The sequence below is a fragment of the Heloderma suspectum genome, chromosome 2 (assembly GCF_057233095.1).
Source record: "Heloderma suspectum isolate Gila_16-S chromosome 2, 16-S_ref, whole genome shotgun sequence".
Classification (NCBI taxonomy): Eukaryota; Metazoa; Chordata; class Lepidosauria; order Squamata; family Helodermatidae; genus Heloderma; species Heloderma suspectum.
This window is the reverse complement of record NC_139459.1, coordinates 200,241,856-200,261,449: the sequence shown is the minus strand read 5'-3', so window position 1 is coordinate 200,261,449 and position 19,594 is coordinate 200,241,856. Positions and strand designations below refer to the sequence as shown.

Sequence of the window (19,594 nt, the reverse complement as noted above, 5' to 3'; positions counted from 1 at the left end):
AAAAAGAAAGAAAGAAAGAAGTGTGCGTGTGTGTGTGTGGGGGGGAAGCCCAACTAAATATACAAAAACATTTTTAAAGGAAAATATAGTAACAGAATGACAACGCGTATACATACAAGAACTGTCCATTTCCTGTCAGTTTTCAGAGCACAATACAGCTTCCAAATACAGACATATTAGTTTTCAGAACTAAATATGCCTGGTTTTGAACTTGGATCATGCCTTTTAGAAATACTTATCTGAATGAACATGAAAAGATTCAATACCACACCTTGGCAGATTTTATATTATTGAACTTTATGTACAAAATCCAATTTCAAATAAACATTTAATGTAAAAACAAAAAGGTCCATTAAACAATTGCCTCTTTATATCTACTGTACCATTCAAATGTTCACCCAGTTTACATGATTTCTTCAAAGTCTCATTAAGGGTACATATAGAAAATCCATCTTTATTATAAATAGAAACAAAGGGATTCTCAGGTTTTATTATAAATGGACATGACATACAAAGTTTACTGGACAGAAGTAATTTCATTACTATTTTTGGGGGGGTCACCAACTTTTTGTGCAAACAATGCTAGCCTCCTTTTAAGCATTAAGAGCGTGACTGCTTAAGAAGTGACATAAGCAATAGTTCTAGAACTACGTCTCTCCTAAAATATATTCTTTACATCTGTGCACAGCTTTAGCAAATTAAAGCCCGAGAGAAATGCTTGACCGGCTATTGAATGATGTAATTAAGAGTTTGCTACAACTCAAAGCAGGCAAATCAAGAAGTCTAATGTAAGCTGTAGTCTCCCTCTTTCCTATTGACACAAATCTGTGACTAAGAACTTAATACTGGATGACAAATCACATCCACACCATTAGTTAAATAGTCTCACAGTTAAACACATCTTTAGGGACCAAAGTCAGTATTTACATTTTATAAATTTCTAAAAAACCCCATTAGAAAGCTTCTCCCCCACCCCCAAACAAAAATCCCAAACAGGGAACTGCCTTCTTATGATGGTGGAATGAAATAAAAAATTAGAAATACCTGTATTTACATAATTGATCCTTTATAAATAAAGAATATGAAAAATGAACTATTTAAGAATAAAAAAATGAGGTGATGTCACTCAACCACAGTGCTTGCTGGAATAAACCCTTGGTGCTGATACTGTACCAGTAGTGAAACTACTTTCCATTGGAAAAAAGAAAATCTGTAAACATATGCTTAAAATGTGTTAACAGCAGTGCAAGACTGCACAGGACTATTTAGTTAGCATCTGTATTGAATGCAATACATGACAGAATACTTGCCTAAGAAGTGCAACACATTTTCTGGCCCAATTTTACAGTGCATTTTCCCCTCAAAAGTAGCATCCAAAAATCCCACGTTAACTCCATGCTTTGATCTTGCAGTCTGTTCATAGGCAAAACCAGGCACAGATCCAGGCACTGCCCAACACAGCCTCTAGGTGTTAACACAGCATGCCATTATACAACCCTAAACAGTTCTGTTTAAGTAGGTTAAAGGTTTGATCTAGTATACCAGGTGATCAGAGTTATCTACAAATTCTTTTACGCTACTGTCACAATTAAGATGGTACTTCCCTGTGTTTGCAATGAGAAAAGCAAAGTTTTTTTTCCCAAACAGATATGAGACAAAGAAGTGCTATGTTATAGTTGAATGTTTAAAAATGTGTTTAAAATTTTGCTCTCTGTAGTTTGACACTTATTCATAAAAACAAAAAAGATCAAGTTAAACTTTAAATGGTACATTATTTCCCACAAAAAGTTAACCTAAAGAATTTCTAAGTACAAAGCATAAATTGTCCCAATCCCCTTCCCTAATTTTTAACTCCATTGTAGGAAAGACAGCCAATACAGATGCAAAAAACTTTATATAAAAACTGGTTTACATATACTCAAGTTATGTAAATTCAGTACAGTTCATAATTAAAATTCCCAAAAATTGTATTGCTCTTCATGCTCAAACTTTGAGTATTGTCATTACATCACTAGAACTGATATACATGTAGTCCTTGCATAATTAACTCAATAGGAACCATATTAACGCTATCATTGTTGAAATCCTTTGCTTCCAGCAGTGCCTGTTAGAAACCTGTGTATCTTAAATTCCTTATAGAGTTCATGCATCTTCAAAATGTCACTTCAATATGTGTCCACTGAATGGCCTTTGCTCTTTTCTTCAGATCTTCTGTTTTCTATTCTGTTTTGTCATGCATGATGTACTATCAATTTCTGAAGATCTCTCCCTAGTGTTAGCTTCGCTGCAGCCATTTGTTGTCCCAGTTTGTTCTTCAGAAAGCTCCTCTGTGGCTGTGATAGCAGTAGACTCTCCTCTTTCTAACTTCTGTTGCATTTCTCGAAGCTTAGTAACAGCTTTGTCTATTGACATTATGCTTATAAGATTAAAGTCATGCATGCTGACCAGATGGAGCATGAAGTTTCGACACAAGTTCTTCTTAATTATTTTGTGTCCATAATTTTCAACAAACAGCATACAGGCATGATTCATTTGATTGTCGGCAATAAACCTGTTAACATTAAAAAAGGACAAGTTATTGTTACAGATTTGGGTGCACAGATACACCTGTAAGATCAAAGTTTGAATTTTTGAAGTTCTGGAAGAATGCACGTTTCTTTCAGTGTCCTATTCAGACATGCTCCTGTGTATTATTTCTTTCTACATAATTCCTACATATGTGTTTTTAAATGTTCAGTAATTCACATGAGCAAAAGCCACATTAAAACAGTAGAGATTGCAAAATGTTTGCGTTAAACATTCCAAGATGGTTTTATTTGTATTTTTAAACTAATCCCACTTATTTTGATTCAAAAAGTAAAGTTTTAACATACCCGTGCTTCATAACATGTAGATTCCATAATTTCATCACTTCTTTTTCTCCTTCATTAACATCAGAGAACTCTTCAATTTGCTGCAGTGAGACAATCATTTTAAGCTTGTTAACAGAGTATTTTCCATGTGGCAATACTTAAGCTTGTTTTCTCATCATTTGCTTATTACTGCCATAGTTGTTCTGCATAGTCAGTACAATACTACAGATCCAGAACAATGCAGCTAGAACTGAAGGGGGCAAAAAGGAGAGAGTGGTTTTAAAAAAAATATTGGAGGGAAAAAGGGCATAGAGAGAGGACCTTGAACTCACATCCCCTATCACACTGAAGGGTTTATACAAACTGAACACAGAATATCCCTGGAGAGATGGTTACTTTTTCCCCATGGCAAGGAAACAAGAGAGGCAAACTCCACCACCCCTGAACTTTCATGAGTTAATAAAGGCCATAGGGCAAGATATGGGGCACAAGCTGGTATGAGGTTTGATATACCCAGCTTGAGTTTCCCAAGCAGTCTATATTGCTTGTATTAGGAAGATTTAAGGTTTTCCTTGTCAAACTAATCAATTCTCAGTATTGATATTCTCATATTGGACAAGCGATATATTCTTGTTTATAATAGTGGCATGGCAAATGGGAGATTACATCAGATAGTAATGTTTGTGCAGGAATTAAATCTTTTCAAAATCTGAAAATTTTATGAACACTTGCTAGCAAAAAATGCTAACTGAACATGTCATAGCAACTGTCCTCTACCACAGTCACAAATATAAGTTTGCCCTTTTTACATCATCAGGTCCTTGCTATTCTCCACAGAGATTTCACCACCCCATATCCACTAATTATATTAGTGCCACAATCTGACTTGTCGAAGATGGCTGGGTGGAAAGCACACTATTTGGATTTGTCCCATGGAAAGCAGAAATATTGTTCAGCAAAACAAAGACTATCTGCAAGAGGACCTGCACAGATTCACTGGCTATATGACATAACTACCGTTATAGTTTTCTCCCTTAGCCACTCAGGGTCCTTCTCATCTTCACTGTCAACTTCCATTTCTTGTGGACGGAGAGGTAGGCAGGTATCGCTGTGAAAGTATAACCGATTATGTCCACTGCTGTATGTTCTTTGCTGTTCCACTTCTCCATCTTCAGATTCAAGAAATTCTGACATGCTGGCTTTTGTACGCTTTGGTCTGAAAAAGGAAGTATGCATACTTTCTAGCAGGTACATAAACATCCTGGTGGTGATATTGTAGAAATCTGCAACATATAGAGCCAGATGGTCCCTACAAAGTCCCCTTCTAAGATTGGATCTGTGACAACCCCCTGATCCTACAGTTGCTGCCCAGCAACACACCCAGGCTGTAATTTCATTTATCCTAAAAATCCATGAAAAAAAGCTCACACACACAATAGTTAGAGATCTCAGTGTCATGGCACCAAATCTCCAACTATTTCTAGAACCCATAATAGCCAGAATCTGGACAGCGTTCTACCTCTATGGCATAATGCCACCTACATCTCAACCAAGCCTGACCCCAAATCAAGATATAGTGGGCATATCTTCTGTATAAAGGTGAAAATATCAGACATAGCTCAGGCAACCAAACTAGTTTTGATGTTCCAGAGGAAGGATAAAGCGTTTTCATTTAGTTTTCAAGCTCCTACGGCTATGGGAATAACATTCTGATCACTACAGCAGCATGTACTTCAGTTGTTTAAAAACATAGCCAGTTTTCTCAGGTACTATAGGTTAAGCCAATTTTGAAATAACAGCACACTTTAAAAAAGGCTATATTGTTTCCATTATATTACTACAATAAGGGAACAAAAATATTAAAGATACCCTTCTATTCAACAGTGAGCAATAGCTTGTATTTATGGAAGGAATTCCTCTGATATCTCAAAGAAGCTTTCCACGTTTTCACTTGTCAAGGTATATCACTATCATCTAATAAACAAGATGACCCACAGTATCCTTCCCAGTCTTGGACCTGCAGAGATGGAGAAGGATTATCCTAGCAGCTATGTGGCCCCCTAGCTCCTAGTCTATGATACTCTCACCTTATTGGGAGGAAGACCGGCTGTCATTTGATTGCTGCATTGCTTTGCTGTGCAAGGCCAGGTGGGCAAGCTCTGTGCCTCCTTTTGAGGGGCTTCCTTGGTTTCCACTTGGCTGAGGGACCCAAAGAGCAGTGGCCAGATGAACAAACTCCATGCCCCCCTTGGCCATTGCTCAGCCAAGGAACCTGTGACCAAACCAGCTAAGGGAGAGGGGCAGGCAGCCACGTTTTTTGGCTTGGCTACCAATCCAAACCTTGTAGACCCTGGTCAAAAGGCACATACACTGAAGTTTTGGGAATATGCAAATGTTTTAAAAGGCAAATGATTAAAAGTTATTCTGTTGATTGTTTCTGCTGATAGTTCTAGCAAAGTGAAGGCAAGTAGTTGCCAGATCAGTCACTTCCACTGGCTTCAATTTACAAGAGGCACATATATCAATGAAGATAAATGGAATGTTCTACTATAATACATATTCATGCAGAAAAAGTGGAGGACAATTTTTCATTTTTTATGCTGCAGTACGAGAAATGGAGATCAGGAATTTAGTGGAGTAATTGTATGATCTTACAGATAGGAAATGCAAATTTTAATTTGTATACATTTGCAGAGCAACACTACGTTTTCCACTGACCTGCATACAAGGATGTGCGTAATTGGAGTTCGCTTGACTGGTCCATTACGACTGAAGGCAAACCCAGGTTGACGATGAATATCCTGAGGATTCCCTGCATAGGAGCCATCATAACACTCATTGATAGAAACATCTATCCTAGCACCTTTTGGATGATACTGAAATAAATAAATATTTCGCACAATAAGTATATTAACTGCAACCAGCCCAGAAAAGAACACACGGATTACTTACACTCTACTCACCTACTCTAGCTAAAACCCAGGGATACTGAAGTTACAATACGGATAACTGAAGAAATGTTGCTAGCAGAATTTTAAAGAACAAGTTTTCCAATCATGTTGCACTAAGATTGCAAATCAACTTTCACCCATTATTAGCCTATTTTGAATTATCAGATGCATTAAAAAGGTGACAAAAGGCATTATTATTCATGATTGATGTTGTAGCTGCACTCTGTTAAGTCGGCCTTGTCTGGACTCATTACAGAAATGTATAATGCAAAGAGTAGTCTTCCACCAGGCAATGCCATAATACAGAATTTTATTCCAAGAGTTTTTACAAGGAAGAATACTTACCACATAATTGAAAATAAACCGGCTGTGACAAAGCTTGAGATGTTTAAGCAAGCTGTAAAGCTTGCGGCAGTTCAGTGTGCACCATGGACAATGCAAGTCATCTCTAGCTTCAGTCTGCTGCCTTGTGTTGTTATTATAAAGGAACTAGTAAAAACAGTTTGTATTAATACAAAGCATATTGACTTAAAAATTATACTGAAATCCATACACCTCTTGCCCAAATGAACATTTTAGGAATCGGTCTACATTCTCCCAGAACTCAAGCACCTTTAAACAACCAGCAATAGAGACCAACGTTAGATATAATTTTTTGACAAAAAACAATAGCTCATTTAATATGTGGGACACACCATCTATCCAGGTGTGTAGATCTGTTTAGGGGTGGGGAGATTGCCCCCCAACAGGCCCACTCCAGGCCAGATGATGTCAGGCTGTGTGGCCCTGCCCCTTGACATCACCCCGTTTTTTTTTTGGGGGGGGGGTCATGCTGGAAAGAGGCATGGAACTCCAAGTCAGGAGGAGCAGGTGCAGCTCCTCCCAGTGCTGGTGGACTCCCTGGTTTTGTGCAATTTCCAGTACCCCTCTGGATACTTCACGAAGCTACTCGGTCAAGTCAGTGACCGCTCTTCCCAGTACAGGTGAATCCTGCCACCCCTTATCCGTGCTGCTATCTCTGCTTAGATTGGAGATAACAGCGGGGATGTGGGACAGGCTGTGCTGGGAAGGGTGGCTGCTCTCCCTGGCGCAGTCCGGGTAGCTTCATGCAGCGTCCAGGAGGGCGTCGAAAAAAGCATGAAGCCAGGGATTCCTCCTGGTGCTGTCCGAGTCCCTTTGTCCCTGATCTATCCCCTGAAAAACACATGAAGGTAAGTTGATAGTGATTATTGCCTCCCCGTTTCCCATGCAGAATGGGAAAAAATGCTTGGAAACATCAGGCTTAACCATAAGCTGTTATAAATTGTCAATACCTGATAAAATATTCTCAGCTTCTGTCGAGGCTCATTTGAAACATCTCTTTCTTTTCTTGTTTGGAGGTCTGATGGCAAAGATTCTTTCACAGCTGAAAGAGAACATGGATGTCACTATTACTCTTTAATACAATCTGTTGAAGACTCACTGTTTTATATGCAGAGCATCATCATTTTGTTATAACGGCTGGCACAGTGAATGGTGATTATGTGGTCTCATAGAATAGTTACATGTTTCAGAACACAAGACAGCTGCTCTAATTAAGGCAACATATAGTAGATTGTGCTTTTAGCAATAGCTTCAATCTACCATACTGGGACATACCGCATAGACTTGTTCCTGAAGAAATAATGATTTATATTAATATTGCAAACAAAGGCCTCATGCACAGATATGTACTGAACCCTTCCTACATGGAGATTATCCCATGTCAACCTTTTAAGAGATTGCGACTTGCCCAAAGCTAGTTTCATGGCTGAGCAGGTAAGCATATGAATTGGCTCACAAGTGGCTGAACTTAAAACCGGCTTTATATAATTTCTCACTGTAGATTGGAACACTGGTATGTACCATGAAGGTTCTTTCTTATTTGACATAAGGAGGCACCCAATGGTGGGTTATCTCCTCTTACTGTTCAGAAGGCAGGAGCCATATGACTTAAGTTTCTCTACTATTCTCTTCCACTGTAGGCTCTTCCTCAGTTCTCTTTTGTGGCTGAGATGATAGCAGAGAAATACTTGTCTGGTTGGGAACAAGGTACAGAGGAGTGATCAAGAAATGGAAAACCTATGGATGATGTGTTCCTTAATTTGATGGATATGTTACTGAGGGTAGCCCCCTGTCTTGAGGCTGTGGTGATGGATGCCTCTGTATGCGCCCCCCCCCCCCGAACCTTAACGGCAAATACCAATGTTCCTTTCTCCTGGTTGGCCTTGTTGTTGTTCAGTCGTGTCTGACTCTTCGTGACCCCATGGACCATAGCACGCCAGGCCTTCCTGTCCTGCGCTCTCTCCCGGAGCATGCTCAAGTCCATATTCATTGCATCAGTGATGATATCTAGCCATCTCATCCTCTGCCGTCCCCTTCTCCTTTTGCCTTCAGTCTTCCCCAGCATCAGGGTCTTTTCCAGAGTTTTCTCTTCGCATTAGGTGGCCAAAATATTTGAGCTTCAGCTTCAGTATCTGTCCTTCCAAGGAGCACTCAGGGTTGATTTCCTTTAGAATTGACTGATTTGACCTAGGAGGCATTCAATAGCGGGAAGTATAATAGTTGTGTAATATCCTGGAAGGGTTAGGTAGCTGCCCTAGGAAGGGAGCAGAATGTGCTGAAGCACCCTTCTTCCAAAGGTTGTCTTCACAGGGGCGACACTGTTTTTTGTAATATGTTGTGATGGTTGGTGCTTGGTGAGTACCATATGGCTGCTCAGCAAAACTTTGCTATGACTAAATTTGTGGATAGTGTGCCTGATATAGTGGCTGCTCTAGTGGAATGTCCTCTTATGTGTAGGGTAGTGGCAAGGTACTGAGATTCGTAAATAAGAGAAATGCAGGTTTTTATCCAATATGCTAATGTAGAGTTGAACACTTTCTTCCCCAGGGAGGTGTGGTGGAAAGGTACAAATAGGCTGTACATCTGAATGTTTGTTGTAAGTTTTGAGTGCCCTTCTGACATCTAGCTTGTGTGCTCGGAAGGGTGGCTAGTTCTGGGGCAAAAGGAGGGAGGAACTAGCTCCAGAGATGTGTTAAATACAGAGTTGACTTTTGGGATGAGCAAAAGGGCTGTTCTAAGAGATACTCTGTCCTTGTAGAACATGCAAGAGATATTTGCTAATTTACAGGGTGTTACGTTCCAACACTCTTCTGGCCAAGAAGATGACTATTAGAAATACCACTTTTGAGAGAAAGAATCATAGTGGCATAGATTTGAGTGGCTTCAAGGTTGGCTTGGGCAATGAATGCCCAGAGATTCTGTAGATTTCAAGATAGAAACATAGAAGCCTTGAGGTCCAAATTCAAACCTGCTTGTAAGAGGTCCAATGGTTTCTTTATGCCCACAGTGCTGTGATCTGCCGTCTTTCTCCTGATCCACCAGAGGAAGGATTTCCAAGACATTCTGTTGATTTGTAAAACGCCCTCTAGAAGCCAGGAGTATGGTAATGACTTCTGGGTACTCTGCTTTCAGGAGGGATCTCCTTTCGGTTTCCCTTGCTGGGAAATTGAAGTCTCATTGGGTGTGGGTGATATAATGGTCCCTGTGAGGGCAGGCGGTTTTTGTTTGGTAAGAACTAAAGGGGCAATAATGCCAAATGTAGCAATGATGAAACAATGATGTCCCCTGCTAAGAACCAGTGGCATTGTGGCCAGTAGTGTGCTAGTAGGATCACCAAGGTCCCCTCTGAATCTTGTATAGGACCCTGAAAATTAGAGAGGTCAGACAGCATAAATCAGATCCAAGAGCTAGGTTGATGTTGGGGCATCTGTGGCTTCTACTCCCTGTCTGTTATCCTGAGACGAACCTCTGGGACTGACAGGCAAGGCAAAGAGGGCCATTATGGGAGAACCAAACCTTTTTTGGATTGCTGTGAAGGTGGCCAGATTCAGACTCCATTCTCCTGGTTCAAAGTTCCGGTGGCTGTGATGGGCCTTTGATACGATGGGCGACAGCTGGCTGTAGGTTGTTCTCACCTCACAACAGTCGAGGGACCTGGATCTGCTTCATCCCTGCCTGTTGATACGTTCCTTGGTGATAGCATTGGTTGTTGTTATCAGGACATGCACACTTGATGATGGGTGTGAAGATTTGGAGTGGTAGGGTTACTGCATGGACCTGCAGTCAGTGTGGGTCGCTTCTTGTGTTGGCCACAAGCCCTGGATCATTTGGCTTTGGCAATGTGCTCCCCAGTCCCAGGTTGACATTTGTTGTCACAAATATCCAGTCTGGGGTCTTTCGGGACGTTTCTCAGGACAGACTGTGGAGCACTGACCATCACCAAAGGAATGTTGGTCTGAGGGTATGAGGATGACTTTGTGTCATTTGTGGGCCATGTCCTCTAGATGGGGCAGTAACAGCCATTGCAGGGCTAGAATGTAGTAGAGACTAGGGAAGAATCTGAATACATAAGACCATCAGGTCAAAGACCTGGGTTAGACCCATAAGATCTGCTGCTTTGTGGTACTGGAAGCATCTGGTGGTCTGTGGGATTTTTCTGGCTCTCTGGAGAAAGGGAAATGAGTCCTGGGATGTGTCGATGGTACTGCCAGGTGTTAGACATAGTGTGATCACTATGTCAAGTAAGTCAAGTCAAGTAAGTGACTTGAGACGATTCACTAGAAATCTGTGCTGCTTCAGGCATGTCAGAGTGAAATGCAAGTCCTGACTGGCTTTGGGGTTTTATAGAGACAGAGAGTAGAAGGATAGAGAGTAGAAGGTCATCAATATAAGGGTAAATGTGAATGCTGTGTAGTTGTATGGGCACCACAAGTGTGACCATCAGTTTCATAAAAATGGAGGGGGGTGCGGGGGGGGGGGTAGGGAGACTGAATGGGAGAGCTTTATACTGAAGCAAATATTAAATGAAAGAGTTTTGTATTGAGGTGAAGAAGCCCCCCTGGTAGAGAGCTTCTCGGATGGTGATCAAGATCTCCATGTGGAATTTGTGATACCTTACAAATTTGATGAGCTAGAATCATGTGTCAATCACCTCCCTTCTTTGGGACTACAAAGTAGAACCAATTATATGACAGATAATCTTTGGGTTCTGTCCTATGTCTATAAGTTGTCCCATGGCTTCTTCTATGACTCTCTGCTTCTCGGATGAGCAGGAGGTAGGAGATGGGTGGAATTTGTCTCCCAAGTGGGAAGGAACAATTGTAGTCTTCCTCATACAGGGACATGTTGTTGTTGTTCAGTCGTATGCATGCCTTAATATTGAAGTCTACCTCCTCTGGGCTGGCTGAGAGTAGACTTGTTGGATGTGAAATTCTGTCCCCTGCTGGGAAATCTGGACATTTTCCATGATGGCTTGCTGTCCCTGGATCAAATATTGGCTTTTTGGAGATGAAAGGAGGGAAAGGAACAGCTAGGTTGGCATCCTTCTTCCTTTTTGGGAGCAGAGGGTATGACTTTGCACTTGTATTTTGTCTTTACTATGTCATCCTTTAAGGCTTCCTCACCAAAGACAGGGAATCCCTTGAAAGAAATTGATGCAAGGTTGGTTCTGAAGGCAGAGTCCACACCCCAGCGTCTGAGCCACAAACACCTAGTTACCACATTAACTGCTACCGCCTGGCAGAGAACTGTGAAGAGTTTATGGTGGAATCTGCAATGAAGGACAAGGACTTAATTAGCTTTTGGATGGTCCTATGAGTCTGAGTCCAGGTCAGGATCCTGAAGTAGCTCTTTTACCCAAAGCAGTGAGGCTCTAGCATACATTGATCAAGTCAAGAAAAACCAGAAGGCTCCCCAAAATGTAAAGGCAGTGCTTCATGGGCCTTCCTGAGGGCTAGGCCTATGCATTTTTCACCTGAATCCTTCAGCGGGGCTCTGGTTTCTGGAAAAAAGCCCCTCAAACCAAAGGGGGCACTGCATTCTGAGCAGCAGGATGCAGACCTAAAACTGATATGGCTTTGGACAAAGGTACAAAAAAACAGTCATTAAATAACCTAGAATTTTCACTGAAATTCCTCTATGTTAGATCCCTCAGACCATTCTGGGTGTGTGTGAGAGAGGATGGGTCCTAACTGGTTGTTTCCTGGTTGCGATAGTGCATTGAGGTTATGAGCTCTGCTACTGAGGTTTGGAATTTGGGAAGAACTTTTCCTCTTGAGAGAAGAGAAGGATCAGGAGAATCACAGACTCTTCAGAAGAATGAATCTAAGAAAAAAAGCCCCTGTGAGTCATTTCAGAGCTCTTGTCCCCTTTGCTCCAAGGAGCAGGGGAGGGGAGAATCTGAGGTGTAGGGGAAGAAGAAGAGAAGCAAAGGAAAGGGCAAACAAGAGGGTGAGATGAGACAGAGGTAGGTTTTTAAAAGATTAAACCAACAGAAGCTAGAAGATAAACGCTGTGAGGGGAGAGTAGTTACACAGGTGAGAGTGACTTGGGAAATAATAGGATGGCTTGAGCTAACGGAAGAATAAAAGAAGAGAGATTAGTTTCTGCACTGAGTGAAGGCGGCACAATCTGAGGAGGATCTTACAGGAGAAGAGAATAATAGAAAAAACTAAGTGTCATGGTTCCTGCCTTCCAAGCAGGAAGAGGAGACAATCCACCATTGGATGATTCCAGTGCCAAAAAGGAGTACGTTCCTTTCCACCAACCTGGATGGCAGCATACTATGATTTTAAAGAGTCTTCTGATAAGAAAACAATATCTACACTAAGAAATAAAGTTTAAAAGGCCCTGCTACTGTGGTTAAATACAAGTCATTCTCACATAAATTTCATTTCCCCCAACTATCTTTTTTGGGAGTGAAACTGCATTTAAATATTTACTACTTATATCATTGCTACATGCTGATGAAAATAACGAGAAGTAATTCGGATTATGGAAATTTCGTGTAACTAAGCAGAAGGCTTAGAGTCCTCACTGATAAAACAAGCAGTGCTCAAAAAATTCCTGCTAGTGACCATTCAGAGGTCTCTCCTTAAAGTCCCTTGGCAAGCTATTTCCCCGACTTTATGGTTATATATCTACTTCTTTCCCAAGTGTGCTACATAATGCTTTACTCTCAGATTCTGTAAAACTGCTGTGTAGCTGCAGTGACAGAATTAGTGAGTTGTATTCCTCTAGTTTATTATTTATTTCATAGATTTGTATATTGCTTTCCAATAAAAATATCAAAGTGGGTAACATAATAAAAATTTAATAATAAAATGATTACTGCTGAACAATACAACTATAGTTCTAACTGGGTGGTTCACACCTCAGGCAAGACTTGCTTAAAGAAGTAGGTATTAAGCAGGCACCTGAAAGTCAAAACTGTAGGTGCCTGCCTGATTTTAATAAGGAATGTGTTCCAGAGGGCAGGTGCTGCAACACTAAATGTCCTATTAAAAGTGCTCCTGAGGTGAACCTCAGGAGCATGTGGCACCATCAGAAGTGCTCCTTCTGAGGATCACAAAGACCTGGCAGGGACATAAGGGCTTAGGCAATCCTTAATAAACCTGGTCCGACATTGTTTTAGGGATTTATATGTTAATGACAAAACCTTACACTCAGCCCACTAACTTACTGGCAGCCAGTGCAGTTTTCAGCAGAGGTGCAACTTGTTACTGAAAGGAAGTCCTTGTTAGTAGCCTCACAGCTGCATTCTGCACCAGCTGCAGCTTCTAGACTAAGACCAAGGGAAGCCTCACATGGACTGCATTACAATCATACAAATCTTGAGGTTACCAATGCCTGAACCCCTGTGGCCAAGCTATCATGATCCAGGAATGGCTGTAGCTGACATAACTGCCAAAGCTGGTAAAAGGCACTCCTAGCCACCGAGGCCACCTGAGCTTCAGGTGGCAATGGTGAATCCAGGAGCACTCCCAAGTTAAAGTAGCATCTAATGACTGGCAAGTGGGGCATGGGGCAATGAACCTCTTCTTTCCCCCTTATCTCCTCCAAGTTCCATGTACAAACTTGTGCTTGCATCCACGACTGCTCTGTGTCTAAAGAGCCTGTATCTCTGGCTCTTAAGATGCTACGCAGATGGATGACAACAGGCTCTGCTCCTACTTATTCTGTGGTGCTGGTTTTAACCTATAAAGCCTTATATGGCTAGGAACTGCAATACCTACCTCTCCCAACCTGAACGTACCCGGACACTACGATCAACATCTGGGACCTTTCTCTGGGTGCCACCTTCAAGGGAGGCTTGGAAGGTGGCAACAAGAGAGAGGGCCTTCTCAGTGCTGGCCCAATTATGGAATGAGCCCCCCACCAAGGCTTGCCTGGCACCGACACTATCGTCTTTTTGGTGCCAGGTAAAGACTCTCCTCTACTCCCTGGCATATGATGAGGCATGTTTGTCTGCTGTCTTGAACAGGACTATTATGGGAAAATTGTTTACTGAAATTGTTTTTTAGCTGTTTAAATTTTGTGTGTTAATTTTTTTAGACTGTTTTTATCATAATGTCATATTTTTGTAATATTGTTGCTGTATCTTTTATGAATTGCTGTAACCTGCCCAGAGAGCTTCGGCCACGGGGCGGTATAGAAATTAAATACATTATTATTATTATTATTACACAGACACTGTGACCCTTGCCAGTGCATTATGTGCTGTTTGCTATTGCTGCATTACCAACTTAACTAGGAGTGGGAAAAGAAACTGCTACCTAACCATTCCCCCCCCCCTGCTGGCATAATAGAGAATACCACTGGGCTGCCAAAGAATCAGCAGCCTGCTTTAGGAATCGTACTAGGATATTACTATTATGGGAACTTAAAACATTTGGGTCCTTCCACTTTCCATCAATTACAGTACTTTGTCTCCTGAGCATTCATGAAGTAAGTGAAAGTGTCCGCGCGCACACACACACACTCTCTCTCTCTTAAAGAAGCATGGAGGTAACAATATGAAGCTACGTTATCATCAGCCAGCCAATGTTTCTGTGACTCTCCAAGAGCTAAGAACCAATATATCCAACTGCAAGTTATGCTTCAGTAGCTAAAAATATTTTTTAAAAATCCATTTAATCTATTAATTTATATGATAAAAGATGAGCTAAGTAGAATTTCTTCTGGCAGAACAAAATGAATTCAGGAACTGCAATTGTTTGTCAACATGCATGTTATGACAAGCATTGGTAATGCAGGACCAGTGCAGATATTCCTAATCTTGGCTGCAGGAAGACGACCCCTCTACCCCACTCATCTTTAATCATAGTTAGTATTAACTGGTTTCCCTCTTAACCAGGATTTGCTAACCATTAGGTTTGTTAAAGCCTGTAAGGCCAATTTCCTTCTTGGAGACAGGAGAGCACATAGTGGTTCTGAGATCCGCAGCAATGTTTTGTCTGCATTGCTCTTTAGTGATATTTCTAAATTTTCTCCAACAGTGAACATGTCCTTGTACTTTATATATTTTACAAGCATGCTATAAGAACTACAGCATACATTTCTAAAGTACAAGAATATAGAAGCTGTCTTTTAAAAAAATATTATATAGAATAACTTGCCAGTTTATTTACCAAAAAGTGATTGTTCAGAAATAAATTTAATGTAACGCTATTTAATACTTAAAATATCGTAAGGGAAGGAACCTCTTCTTGTGAGTCTCAAAGGCAGCCATTACTTATGAATAATGTAGGTCTAATTCTTAATCTGAAAATTTGCAACTGATCCAGTATGATATTGGAAATAATTCCTCAACTCTATTTAGTTCTCTCTCTTTCTCTCTCTCTCTCTCGCTCTCTAAGGAGATTCCGATAACACTTTGTTCTCAACAGATTACATTCTAAATGCATTAGCTAACATTGTTCTACTAAAATTCTTTGGAAAAAATTAACTGTGAAAAATAAGCACATAATTTCAGCCATCCCTGTGTAAAGTATTCAAACCAGTTCTTAGAATACTTTTCTAGTGTTGCTTGAAACTAGTGAAACATTTTAAATACTAATATTTTTACAGTTTGAATCTCGACTCCCAATCCGTTACGAGAAGTCTTTACAGTAAGCGCTAACACGTTGCTGAGGGGAAAAAGAGAGAGAGTGTCAAGCGAATGTTCAAAACCAAAAGGCAACAAAGCTTGGAACGATTAAAAAAATCTGTACCTCTCAGATTATCCTCTTGTTAGAACAGGCTTCTGAGTTTTGCCAAGATGTGACAACCAAATTGAGAGTGATACACACAGTGCAAATAGCTGTTTTCCTCACAATAGTCACCTGCACTTGAAACCACACTAGCATTCTGACTATCCCAGTTTTATTGCCAAGAGCAGAAGCTAAGAATTGCGAATTCCTGAATACCCATAATTTAGGATGCCACATATCATAGCAAGCCTACTTCAAGTGAAAAACCTTTTGTAATTTAATCAGAAACCTCAGTTTCTTCAGTTGCGTATGGACTGTCCGGACACTGAAGAGGAAAGTCTTATAAAATAAAAGTAACCCACCTTTTGGGTCAAACATGCTGCAGATGTGTACAATATCACTAGCCCTGCTGATTTTTCCAGGCGATAAAAAAAATGACAACATAACAAACCAAATAGATTTATTGCTAAAGGGAAAACACACCTTTCAGTACAGAACTTCGTTAATCTATTAACCAACACTGTACTTTAAAAACAGCTGCTGAATGTTAACTGTCTTGGACTCTGATCAGAAGCATGATGTAAACCCAGCACAGTGAATGCAGACACAGAATTCAAAAATGTAGCAAAATTATATATGGAAATTAAGCATAAGCAGCCTAACTTATATTGCCGAGTGCTTAATTGCTTCATAACAGTTAACATAAATACTTGTTTACAACTTGACATCTGCCCCATATGATACTTATCTAATGATTCCATCAAACTTATTTATATTTCAGTCATATTTCCAACTTATGAAAGCATTTAAGGTGGCAAAAAAGAAACCAATAGACATAAAGCTGCTGAACAGAAAACTGGAGTAAAATCGCCAGCAGAAAATGCTTAAATAAACAAAAAAATCTACATAAGCAGCACAGGCTTTTAAAAATAAAGACGTCTCAAGCTTCTGATGAAAGCTTGTAAAAGAAGAGACCAACTGGAGCTTTCTAGGCAAAAAAATTCCAAAGAGGGGATCCTACAATGGAAAAAGATCTGCCCCATGTCTTTACAGACTTCACCAATTTAAATGATTGGACAAAGAGCAAGGCTTCATTTGCTGATCTCTGGATGCAAGGAGGTACATACAGGAGTAAGTGTTCCTGAAGGTATGCCAGATCCAGCCATTAACTGCTTCGAAGGTCAACAAAAGTACCTTGAATTGATCCCAGAAACAAATCTGAAGCAGTGCAGATATACCAGTACCAGAGTGATAGGATCTCTCCTGGACAACTGCTGGGAGGGCAAGCAGGAACATTCTGCCCCAGTAGGGTCATACTCCTTCAGTTGAGTCCCAAACATATAGCCCATCAGATTAATGCATTTCAGTATGGTACATGTAACCCTACCAAACTTTAGACAAATTCTGTATGTACATCTTGCTCTGATTTTATGCTAGCAGTTTTGTGTAAGGTAAGACATTAGAACAGTCCTAAGAACTGGGTCAAGGAAAAAAAATCTAAGATAAGTAAGCAGCAATTCTTATGTAGTATCTGTCAACTTCCAAGTATTCACTTACCTATAGTCTGTGTAGGTTTAACAGAACTGGGCTTGTTTTCTTGAGGGAGACTTTCTGAATTCCGTGTTGAAAGGGGCTTGGCAGTAGGAGTCGTAGGTTTATCATTTGCCTCTCCTGTCCATCGAAGAGTAAACTGAAGCGTAGGTCCCTGAGAAAATGTTTCAAATGGAGGCAGCCTCTGAAATAAAAAATATACTGGTTTGTGAGATTTTCAAAGAGGATTTTCAAAAGATGTTAAGTGCTGTTTAAAATATAGGTCTTCTAAGAAAAAAAAATGAAAAGGTGACACTTACATCACTAGCAAAACGCCAACCATTATTATGGTTGGGGAGATTGCTTTTATATGGCAAAGATCTATAGGGGAAGCACAATGTACTTCCCTTCTAACTGCATCTTCATGCAGGACCCTCCTCAGTGAAGGCTGCACCATCCAGTGTCAGAGGCCAGAGACAAGGTTTTGTCCCTACTGCAGCAGCATACCCATCTATGGCACTTTTTTTCAAGTGACTGGCAACCTTTCCCTTATATGGGAAGAAGTAGAGATGCAATCAAAGACACTACTGTGGTGGGGGCTAAACCTGAACCCTGCCCCTGTATAATCTGACATTCTGAGGGGGGCCATCAAGCAAACATCACCAGCAGAAATCCCAAGGCTCACTTCGCTCCTCCCCCGGCATACCGTGAGGGTCAACTGACCTCCCCAATATCCTCCCAATTTGCTTACCATAGCTAATCCCAGGCCACTGGGACAGTTCCAGTGATTAGATGCTAACATGCAGGCTTTGACTGGAGGGCAGAGAAATTGAATGGAATGAGAAATGGTGCCTTGTCTTTCCAAACCCCCACACTTGAGAGCTCTTACTGGCTGCATTCAGGACAGCCAGTGACTGCTGCTAAATCGATCAATGGTGCTCCATAACCTTCCACCTGCTCTGTCATTGCTCACCACTGGTAACATCTGGTAGCAGTGACATCTTAAATGGTGAGTGTGAGTGTGTGCACAGGTGCGTGCTTTATGGCAGGTTAGTGAAAGAGGTATGTTCATGTATGTTAAAATATGTAAACAAGAAGGGTGAACTATTTATTTGTGCTTCAGGATTGGTGTGAGAAGGCATACGTACATACTTATTTGAAGAAGTGTGTGTGTGTGTGTGTGTGAGAGAGAGAGAGAGAGAGAGAGAGATGGACGGACACCATATTAGGTAAACTGAGTCCCTTCCCTCCTACAAAACAGTCAATCGGTGTATTAGTATTCACCAAATTAAAGAGCTCAGTCACTCCACATATATATTTGTATATATCAAACCTATTTGAACCTTGCTATTTTTTCAGTCTCCATTTTCTTGGAATATAGACCAGATTTATGTATTTTTTTAAAAAAATGAGATGTCAATCTTGCTTCAAAGACATTGGTCCTGAAGGCTTGTAAGAATCATCACTATTTTCAAGTCACTAAGTATTTTGAGAATCAGAAGTCAATGCAAGAAGCTCATCACTTTATATACACACCTTTTGAGAAGGCTTTTTGGCAAACAACAGTGGCTCATACCTTCCCATCAAGTATTGTCTCCCATGTTGCTCTTTTCTTGCTGACTGGACACTCTTCCATTTCTTGCATGGCTACTTCATATTCCCCATCGAGAAGCTGCAGTCGCCTGTTACACAAAAAAGATACACATCTGCTGACATTCAATACTGATCAAGTATCTTGGTTTCATATAAAGTACTCTGCATTAATTCTTCATGTATACACTGACCAGAATCTATGAGGCTGCATGTATACTGGTCTACTGCAGCCCCTTTTAAAACTCTCATTCCAAAGGCACTACTGAAAGCATTTTGGTGGCACATTAGGGCCCCTGGTTTGTGCAGTGCAGAAGTAGTTTGCATGTACATGGGCTCCTTTGAATCCCAGCCCATTATCTGTAAATTATCCACTATACATTACAACCAAACACAAATATTCCTAAATTTGGAAACACACAGATATTGTGTTCTGAAAAAAATAACAGTGTGAAAATAAGGTGCTTAATTTCCAGGTGGAAATAGCAGACTAAGTCTTAGGAAGTTGAAAAAAACAATATAGTTGTATTCTTTGAAGTAACCCAACGTGTTTTGACCTAGTACCATATATCTGGGCCTTCTTCAGGGGCTAAACCAAAAGAAGAAAGGGACAATAAAA

At 40.6% G+C, this 19,594-nt stretch overlaps 1 protein-coding gene across 2 annotated transcripts in view; it reads right to left on the bottom strand.

Moving 5' to 3' along the window:
- Positions 1-274: 274 nt before the first annotated feature.
- The window catches only part of SUZ12 (SUZ12 polycomb repressive complex 2 subunit), a 45,005-nt gene continuing 25,685 nt past the window's right edge, over positions 275-19,594 (bottom strand). The window contains exons 9-16 of one of the 2 annotated variants that reach the window (XM_084837250.1): positions 18,962-19,091; positions 17,413-17,590; positions 7,117-7,208; positions 6,149-6,292; positions 5,571-5,728; positions 3,870-4,068; positions 2,874-2,953; positions 275-2,551 (exon numbers count right to left, since the gene is read on the bottom strand). In XM_084837250.1, the coding sequence (XP_084693376.1) occupies positions 2,203-2,551; positions 2,874-2,953; positions 3,870-4,068; positions 5,571-5,728; positions 6,149-6,292; positions 7,117-7,208; positions 17,413-17,590; positions 18,962-19,091 (1,330 nt within the window). In that variant the 3' untranslated portion in view covers positions 275-2,202. The remainder of the gene's footprint in view (positions 2,552-2,873; positions 2,954-3,869; positions 4,069-5,570; positions 5,729-6,148; positions 6,293-7,116; positions 7,209-17,412; positions 17,591-18,961; positions 19,092-19,594) is intronic. The other variant, XM_084837251.1, reaches the window with a different exon arrangement.